Source organism: Callithrix jacchus, chromosome 14 (genome assembly GCF_049354715.1).
Source record: "Callithrix jacchus isolate 240 chromosome 14, calJac240_pri, whole genome shotgun sequence".
Lineage (NCBI taxonomy): Eukaryota > Metazoa > Chordata > Mammalia > Primates > Cebidae > Callithrix > Callithrix jacchus.
This window is the reverse complement of record NC_133515.1, coordinates 45,735,916-45,746,316: the sequence shown is the minus strand read 5'-3', so window position 1 is coordinate 45,746,316 and position 10,401 is coordinate 45,735,916. Positions and strand designations below refer to the sequence as shown.

At 37.3% G+C, this 10,401-nt stretch overlaps 1 protein-coding gene across 4 annotated transcripts in view; it reads right to left on the bottom strand.

Annotated features, from left to right (window-relative positions):
* Positions 1-1,060: 1,060 nt before the first annotated feature.
* Positions 1,061-10,401, bottom strand: part of DNAAF10 (dynein axonemal assembly factor 10) — a 30,164-nt gene continuing 20,823 nt past the window's right edge. For 2 of the 4 annotated variants that reach the window (XM_008980581.5, NM_001270719.1), the window contains exons 5-8: positions 9,279-9,394; positions 8,187-8,321; positions 5,576-5,673; positions 1,061-2,050 (exon numbers count right to left, since the gene is read on the bottom strand). In XM_008980581.5, the coding sequence (XP_008978829.1) occupies positions 1,843-2,050; positions 5,576-5,673; positions 8,187-8,321; positions 9,279-9,394 (557 nt within the window). In that variant the 3' untranslated portion in view covers positions 1,061-1,842. The remainder of the gene's footprint in view (positions 2,051-5,575; positions 5,674-8,186; positions 8,322-9,278; positions 9,395-10,401) is intronic. The other 2 variants (XM_078348321.1, XM_078348322.1) reach the window with 1 other exon arrangement.

The window sequence follows — 10,401 nt, the reverse complement described above, 5'->3', positions numbered from 1 at the left end:
GTTGACCCTTTTATTACCAAATACAAGTGTTCTAAGCGATTTCCACAAATTTTCCATTTTTTCTTTGCAAATAAAAGCAGATATAAGCTTTTTAAAAAGTTCATTTTAATTTTTACTTTCATAATTATATCCCATTGTTCTAGGAAACATTTGGGGCTGGGTATGGTGGCTCACGCCTATAATCCCTGCACTGTGGGAGGCTGAGTTGGGCAGATCACCTGAGGTCAGGAGTTTGAAACCAGCCTGGCCAGCATGGCAAAACCCCTCCTCTACTAAAAATACAAAAATTAGCGGGACATTGTGGCACATGCCTGTAGTCCCAGCTACTCGGGAGACTGAGGCAGGAGAACTCCTTGAACCCAGGAGGTGAAGGTTGCAGTCAGCCGAGATCATGTCACTGCACTCCAGCATGGGTGACAGAGCAAGACTCCATATTAAAAAAAAATGTAAACAAACTTTTGTTTTAGCATTTGAAAAAAAAAATGCTTTTCTCAGCTTAATATTACAAACAAGTGACTCTCCATGATTCCCTGAAATCACACAAATTTTATATATTATGAATGTTTTAGTTGGCTCTGTTCTCTTGAATGGTACAGCCTCAGTGGTATCTATAACATCTTAGTTTTAATAAAATACAGGTATTTATTGTTGTTGACTCTATTACCAAATACAAATGTTCTAAGAGAGACTTCCACAAATTTTCTGATTTTTTTCTTTGCAAATTAAAAAAAACCCCAGCAGATATAAGTGTTTTTAAAGTTCAATTTAATTTTTACTTTCATAATTATATCCACAGCACTGTTCTATAAAACACCAGGAAACTAAAAAAAAAAACCTTAATTGTCTTAATATTTCAAACAAGTGACTCTCCACGATCCCCTGAATTTTACATATTATGAATGTTTTAGGTGGCTGCATTGTCTTGAATGGAGCAGTGGGAGGGTGGGCTTAATGCAAGTGTGATAAAGTCAGTAATTCCAAAAGCTTAGCTAAAGAGACGGTGAACGTTAAAGAAACAAAGTGAATTCAGAACTACCAAGTAAGCATTTATAAAGCAAAATGATGTGACAATGTCAACTTTATTACTACTGTTAAGGTAACAGAATCAAAGCTTCTGTAGATTTCAAAAACAGAAGTTTATTCATAAAATGCATTTATAAAGTTTGACCAAAAATAAGACTACAAAACCCCTATAATCTTGTACAGTTCACCATCACTTACCAGTCAATAACCAAAAGTTTCACCAATTCAATTCCTGTATTTTACCTAAAAAAGCACTCTTTATAAATCATAGCATTTCATTTGATGAATTAAATTGCTGAAAATAATTACCCAAGCCTAGACCAACAGTGCCATTTTGATATTTTATACAATAATATTATGTCCAGAAACGTAGAGTGAAATCTCCCAAAATGTATTTATGAAGTTAATTCAGTTTTTTTCCAAGGCAAACTCTTTTAAAACAAATGAAATTATTCCCACCACAACACTACAGATAGTGAAACATAACTCAAGCATAAAGATAAAATATGCAACTTCAGGGACATAGAACACATTTAAAATATGTTTAGTTATAGACAACTACTGACTTACAAATGGAAGGGAGAAGAAAACAACTGGCCCCAGAGATAGTTTACTTGGTGCTTCTGACACCCACGTGCAGCAGCAAGCAAGTCGGCAAACATGCCCCGAGACAGGCTGCAGCTGGCCCAGAGGCTGGTGTCTGGGGCCTTTTGGCATTAGCCAAATCCAGCTTTGTTCAATGAGGGTCAGAGGATCCCAGAACATATCTTAAACTCTATGAGAGGTCCTGCGGAAGGTTTCAAGTCTAAAGTCTTGAAGTCAAATTTTATGGAGTTTTGTAACAATCAGTACTCTCACCGTTTGGTCAAATGAGCTACAGACGCAGAGACCCCTTTTATCTGGACTCCAATCCAAACTTGAAATGGGCTGGGTGGACAACGTAACGTTCTGCAGAAGGCTTACAGAACCTGCGACTCCCATCTCTATTCCCTCAGAATCTTTCTTTGACCGCTGAATAGGGTATTCACTGAAAACAAGATCAAAATGGTAAGAGGGCATAAATCTTAGCTTTCACCATTTTATTTCTATACATATACTTCAATGACTCTATTTCTCAGTTGGTTACTGGGACTAATAAATACTTTAAAAATCTTTCTAATATTGAGTTGTTTGCAAATACAGAGCTAATTTCAACATCAATCCTATTTCTAAAATGTGTTATAAAAGAGCATTTTTAGTTCTACTGAAAACTTCTAAAAGTCATTTCTGTTCAGCATGTATCTATATTTTCTCTTTTAATATATGAAAGTTCTAGGTTGATCTAGCATTCTTTAATACATTTACTTGATGCTTTTGGTAATCTTTTATTTACTGTAATTTTTCTCTACATTTAAATTGCTGGATACCACAGGCAAACAATGTGCAAAGGCAATGGCTGTAACATTTGTAGAACTTCATCTAAACACTTCCAGAATGAAAAACTGATGCTGGCTTCTAACCCCAGGGCTCCGTTACATAGATCCAAGCCTAAGGACCTTTCGTGTACCACTTCTATGGCAAGGTGTCACAGGGTGGAACGTTAAACCTGAATGTAACTGTTTCAAAAAAGAAGAAAGTGGTTCTGAGAACATTTGATTTTTTTCAGCTGAAAATACAAATTTATAAAGTAAGAAAAGCAGAGGGTTAAAGTCATAAATTCTATTTAATCTGATTTGAAAAGGGGGAAAAAAACACTCCTCCCCAATGGAGATGTGTTCCTAATAAATTACAAAAGTATTACTCCTCAGAAGGCCTTTTAAAACCTACTAGTTATTAATTATGACAACATCTGTATTTCATAAACACTAGCAAACACCAAGAATGTAAGAAGCGCAAAGCAAATCGGAAATAGAATGGAAATGAAAGAAGAATCTACAGGTGGATGATCTACTATTTTCTCTTCCTCTCAAACCCTACAAATCATTTTGATTAAAAGAAATAAAACATTGAAATGAAGAAACAGTTTAAATACAGACTTCTTTCATATATCTCTTGGCAAAGGCTGCAATTATTTTGTATTCAAAAGATAACATAAAGATTTTTTTTTTTTTGAGACGGAGTTTCGCTCTTGTTACCCAGGCTGGAGTGCAATGGCATGATCTCGGCTCACCATAACCTCCGCCTCCTGGGTTTAGGCAATTCTCCTGCCTCAGCCTCCCAAGTAGCTGGGATTACAGGCACACGCCACCATGCCCAACTTATTTTTTTGCATTTTTAGTAGAGACAGGGTTTCACCATGTTGACCAAGATGGTCTCGATCTGTTGACCTCGTGATCTACCCGCCTCGGCCTCCCAAAGTGCTGGGATTACAGGCGTGAGCCACCGTGCCCGGCCAACATAAAGATTTTTTAAACTCTCCAGATCATCTATTGAAGTTTTAAAAGCATATATGTGTATGATTCAAATACTCAAAAAAAAAAAAAAAAATCAGCATGTTGGGATTTTTCATTCAAAAAACAAGTCGTGAATAACTAGATAATTTCTTCTAGGAGCTCTTGGTTCAGTGGGCAATAAATATTTATGATTTAATTGCATTACTTCCAAGGCAGACTGGCAAATGAAAATAAAGCTAAATATCATTTTACTTAAACCAATTCCCTTTGCTGGTACAATACTTGACAGCAAAACTACAAACCAATTTGAAGATTAGACTGGACATCTGTTCTGGTTAGGTGTAAAGTTTACATTGTGCTAAACTTTGAATTTCCATACAGACCTAACTAAATTTAGATAGAACTAAATCCACTGTTTGTGTGTCTCATGGAATACAAATTCATGTGCAGATCACAACAAAAACTGGGACTAGTTCTTCAAGTAAGCAGCCTAGAGAGTTTGGTCACCAAGTAAAATATGACATGCCACCACATGGCTTCACTAAGGGGACTGGCAGAGCCTAACATGGGGAGGAGACTGGAGTGGAAAAATCAGGGAAGAACAATGGGCAAAGGTGCTAGGAGAAGGGAAAGTAGCAAATGATCTCTCTAGCAGCATTCTCCCAGAACTCCTCAAGCCTTTTCTCTGCTTTTCACTCACAGAAACCATACTGGTTTTTTGTTTGTTTGTTTTTCAAGACAGACAAAGTCTCTTTCACTCTGTCTTGCTCCATTGCCCAGGATGGAGTGCAGTGGTGTGATCTCGACTCACTGCAACCTCCACTTCCCAGGTTCAGGCAATTCTCCAGCCTCCGCCTCCTGAGTAGAGCTGGGATTACAAATGTGTGCCACCACACCCAGCTAATTTTTGTATTTTTAGTAGAGACAGTGTTTTGCCATAATTATAGTGTTTCAATCTAAAGCGTATACTCTGGCCAGGCGCGGTGGCTCACCCAGCACTTTGGGAGGCCAAGGCAGGTAGGTCACCTGAGGTCAGGAGTTCAAGATCAGCCTGGCCAACATGGTGTAAGCCTGTCTATACTAAAAATACAAAAATTAGCCAGGCGTGGTGGTGGGCACCTGTAATTCCAGCTACTCAGGAGGCTGAGGCAGGAGAATCCCTTGAACCTGGGAGGTGGTGGCTCTGGTGAGATGAGATCACGCCACTGCACTCCAACCTGGGCAAGAGAGTGAGACTCTGTCAGAAAATAAAATAAAATAAAGCGTTCACTCTGTTTTTTGTGTCAGCGGTATCTCTGCACACAGTACTATGACAAGTACTTTCCAATTGTAGCCCGTTTTTTCAGAACCCCTTTCAGCTTCTCAAAGGAGCTAACAGAGAAGAAATTCGTAAATGTAAAAGTCCCACATATATGGAAGATGGTGTTTTTCTTCTTATATTGTTAAGGATATTTTTGAAATATCCTTCATTTATGGGCTTGCTATTTTTTCCTGAGAGATGTTTAAGAAACATGTAATTTTTCCCCAAGTACATATTGCTTTGGTAATAAAGTATTCAGAAATACTATTAACTCACAATTTTTATCAGACCTTTAGTTTTTGTTTTTCTTTTCCTTTTCACAGACCAACCCTGAGTAGGGATGTCAGACCTTTTAAATGATCTAGTATCTACTAAGTTAGTGCCCTTGGGATTAAGAGAGTAGCATGCATAGTAACAGCTTTCACTGTAACTCACCCTGCCTAGATATGCAGACAGCAAACTCAGTGATAAGGTCTTTCCTGGAGGCCAATCAGGAGCCTCAGGCTCTGCTGGGGTCTATCACAATGATGTTATCTAAACTGAGGCAAAGAACCCTATTCCCATCTTTAGAGGCAGTGAGTGTTCTAATCACTTCAAGATAATGACTGATAAAAGTCTTGGGCCAACTTTTTCATACTTAGAAGATACAACTAAAATGATAAATATACTTAATATATTAAAAGAAGATTAATATTTACTAAGTATAAAGTATAGTCATACAAAATGCTTAGAAAACAAGTTATGTAACACCATGAAGTTTTAAATCATATCAGAAGTAACTAAGTCAAAGCAGGAAAAAAAAAGACAAAAATGTTCAATCTAATCCTACTTTACACCCACAGGTAACTTTAAAAGGAGCAGGATGCACTGGCAGACTTACTACTTCCAGAGGTGAAGGCCACCGGCGCCCCCAGCTGTCAGAAAGAGCTCCCTGTTCTGAGGCAGGTGTCGGACCTGCCATACAGTAGATTTATGAGCCTAAACAGAACGAGAGGAACACAACTGGTTTATATGCTAAATGGTGCCCTGGAAGAGAAACCCTGCAAATAAAGAAGCTTTACTACTATAATTTCAATGGTTATAAAAGTAATTAAGGTTATTTTCTGGTTAATTTCTTTATAACAGCTATAGAGATATAGGAGCACATAAGAAATTATAACAAGCATCATTTTTCTTTATTGCTTTATGAAACAAAGTTCTGGATTAAAAAAAAAGACAGGTATTAAAGTCCATCTAAGTTTATAGTACCAAATATATTATGAAAATAGATTTTACATATTTAAATACCTCTAGTTCATTCTGAAGGGGAAAACACTCAAAATACAAACATAAATACTTTTGTGTATATATATATATATATATATATATATATATATATATACAAAAAATGTAGACTGAATTGAAAAAAAATACACTTTAGTTTTGAGAACAGTTTGAGGTTCATGGTAAAACTGAGCAATAAGTACAGAATTCTTATAGACTGAATTTGAACTAATAGCTCCAGAGTCTTATTTTCCATTTATTGCCATTAACTTGTCCAGTCTTCAAAATAAGGGCCATGAGGACTTATAGACAATGTTTATGGACATAATAAGCTAAGGCCTTTATCATTCACATTAAAGGATTAAAAACCAGCAACTGGAGGGTTAACAGTTCGTTAGCACGTCAACAGCAGACAGTAAATCCATCCTGGCCCTACTGTATTAACTAGAGGGAATTTAAGAGAGAGACAGAGACAGAGGGAGGGAGAGAAAGAATGAGGGAGGGAATGAATGAATGGCTGCTGCTTTGTAGAAGCCATGGGGCTGGCTATCGTGGTATACCACATTTTAGTGAGTGATTAGTCTTGACCTTTGATTTCAATAGTCTTTTGAGAGAATAATCATTAGCAGATAAAAAAATCTTATCTCAAAACACACATTTTAAGTGGGTAACGGTCTCCCAGTGATTAGGTTCAAGCTGTCTAAACATTTTATTTTGTAGCTTAAACTTCCCTTCTTCTTCAGGAAGTTGAGAAAAACACAAAAAGCAAGGGGAGAAACGACCTCTTAAAATACATCAGAGTCATCTATTTGGCAGATTCAGTAATCACTCGGTTAACTAAATACAATTTTTTAAAAACTATACCTTGGGCCAGGTATAGTGGCTCAAGCCTATAATCCCAGTGCTCTGGGAGGCCAAGGCAGAAGGATCACTTGAGGCCAGGACTTCAAGTCCAGACTGGGCAACACAGCAAGACCCTGTCTCTACAAAAAAAAAAAAATTTTTTTTAATTAACCAGATGTGGTGGCATGTGCCTGTACTCCCAGCTACTTGGGGGGCTGAGGCAGGAGGATCACTTGAACCCAGGAGTTTGAGACTGCAGTGAGCCATGATCCTGCCACTGCACACCGGTCTGAGTAAGAGAGCAATATTCTGTCTCCAAAAAAAAAAAAAAAGCCAAACAAACAAAACAAAAAAACTGGAGATGACACTATAATTTATAGATAATGAAATATGTGTTGCAAATTATACATGGAACAATTTAGTAAAGTGCTCTATGTTGTTGATACTTAATATATTCTGAAATGACAAAAGCAAATCAATATTTTAATTTATAGCTAGCTTGTTAAGAATTTAGTTTTTATAAAGCAGTGATAGTATTTTACACACAATAATAATGAGACAAAATAGGACGGTTCAAGAAATCCTACTGAATCCACAGGAGAGAGAGAAGCAAAGGAGTACATTTTAACTTCCTGAGCAACTTCTATATTTTAATCTTATCGAAACAAAGAATCTGTAATTGATCTTTCTTTTTATACTTGAGGAAGCTCAAATCACATTTCCAATCCATTTCTTGTAAATGACAGGACCTTTCTGCATGAATTTTCTGTAATCCCCCAGTCCAGAAACGATCTTTTTATTTTAAAGCAGTATTTTCCCTTTGTCCTGCTTTCCTTGTCTATTGGTCTAATGCTATAATACCATATTTCCTTCTCAGCTACCTCAAATGCAAGGCAAAGTATAAATAAGTAAATAAAATATTTTTGAACATCTACTATACATTAATCACAGTACTCAGTGTGTTAAATAATTTCATTTAATACAGCAAACTGGAATATAAAGTGTAATGACATGATATCACATACACAGTCATATTTTGAAAAGTATATAACAAGGTATTAACACAAATACTATATACTTATTAGGAAACACCAGGGTGGGTTTTGTTGATCAAATTCCTAACATCAGCTAGGTTTCTTCTAATTGCTTCTAAAGTACAAAATAAGATTCCTACCTAACTGAGATCTTAATCAAGAAGTCTAAAGTTGATAAACTTTGGGGAAGTACTCTTTGCACAGAAAAACTTGTCAAGATATCACAGGAATATATCAAAAATAGCTCCCTTCACATAAAGACCTTGAAGAAACCTTGGTGACTAATTCTATTTATTAGTCTAAACCAATCTATCATTCTTCTTCATAGAAAGACGTTTCCCTCATATTTACCTTTTCTGAAACAGAGGCAAAACCTTTGGTTGGATGCTGTGTTCTCATGTCAAAAACATGGAACTTTGCTTCCAGAGAAGTGGCTACTAACTTATTCATACTTATGTCTTTTCTGTCAAATTCCAAGCTACATACCTGAAAACAGAGAATATTCATTATTGGTCATCTTGTCAGTATTACTCAGGAGGCCCTTTTATACCAAGTAAAACAGCTTTAAAATGATCAGATAACGTGAAAACACTCTAACCATCATTTTCTCTTTTAACTTTTACCATAAAAAATTTTTTCCAGCTAGGTGTGGTGGTCCATGCCTGTAATCCCAGCACTTTTGGAGGCCGAAGTGTGTGGATCATGAGGTCAGGAAAATAAGACCAGCCTGGCTAACATGGTGAAACCCTGCCTCTACTAAAAACACAAAAATTAGACAGGCATGGTGGTGCGCACCTGTAGTCCCAGCTACTCGGGAGGCTGAGGCAGGAGAATCGCTTGAATCCAGGAGGTGGAGGTTGCAGTGAGCTAAGATTGCACAGAGCAAGTCTGCGTCTCAAAAAAAAAAATTTTTTTTTCCATTAGTAAAATCAGCAAAACTATGTTGGGTTCCCATCCTCAGTGGATGCCTTTGGGAAATCATTATTTAACTTCTTACATTATTTAACAGTTAAGTCAAGGCTGACAGTAGAAAGCAAGAGGGAACCACATTCTTCACTAAAGGTGTACAACTCAGAAACCAATAATCTGAGAGTGTCTGGGGAGGTGACTACTGTTTCAGGCTTTCTGATATTAGCATGAAAAGGCCTTTTACTTGCTTATTTTGATATCTTACTACATGGCCCACAGGAGTCTGCAGACAGGCTGAAGGGGCCAGTGACTCCCCCAACATTGTACATACCACATGTGGGTGTGAGCTCACTTTTTGAAGAGAGGATCCAGGTTTTTCATTAGATTCTCAAATGGGTTTGGCCCCAAAAAGTTAAGAACCATTGGTAGAGGGGTTGACTGAGATGAGTTAATAGAGGGGTGTTCCTTTTGTAGTAGTTCAGAGGAGAATGGAAAGGTGCTCAGAGAAACAAAATGCATCAGCATGTACTTTACCCCATTTTTGATGTTTGTCTCCCACCGTAATGCCATATTTCTGAGATCAAATAGTTTGATATCCCCATTGTCATAGCCAGCACAAACAACACGTTCTTCTTGATTATAAGCATTGCCTGGAAATCAAGACACAACATTTCACATCCTTATAAATGCATCCTTACAAAGGTTGCTAAAAAAAAAATCTACACACCTAACTTACACTAAATCAGACCTTAAAATCACACTGGGTAGAATCCCATCTTATCAATCTTGACAGGACATCAAGATTATTAATGCGGTATCCATCAGTTTTTTGTTGTGTTTAAATCGCTCATAGAATTTGGGTATTTGTCCCCTCCAAATCTCATGTTGAAGTATGATTCCCCAATGTTGGAGGTGGGGGCTGATGAGAAATGCTGGGTCAAGGGGCTGGATCCCTTGTCAACGACTTAGTGCAGTCCTTGCGGTAATAAGTAAGTTTTCACTCTTCTAGTTCACATGAGGTCTGGTTGTTAAGGAGTCTGGCACCTCCCTCCTCCCCTCTCTCTTGCCATGTGACAGGCCTGCTCCCATTGCCTTCTGCCATGAGCAGACACTTCCTGAGGGTCTCATCAGAAGAAGATACTGGTACCATGCTTCTTGTATACCCTGAAGAACCATGAGCCAAATAAACCTCTTTTCTTTATAAATTACGCAGTCTCAGGCATTCCTTTATAGTAATTAAGGAATGCAATGCAAACTGGACTAATACAAGCTCATTCGCTATAATTCCATACTGAAGGGATATGTGAAAGCGTTTACTGAATTCAATTTAAAGAAAATGCTTTATACTCTACCTGCAAAAACTAGCAGGCCAACTACAGTTCAAGCACAGAGGGGTCTCGGAGAATAAACACGGTTATACGTCTATTGCTTTCTTGGCAGTAATTATATTTGAATGTAAACAGAAACTTTAAAACTGATTTATCTTGAAAAATGTTGTTCTGGTGTGACTCCATCTTTAAAAGGAAATCTGAAATAAGCTGTAGCACACTGTGACATATTTTTAGTAGTGTGGATCATCATACCTGAAGTAAGTGTATAATCTGTAGTTTAACTCATCCTGCTGGAATTCAAGGATTTTTTTCCAAGTACCTCTTGC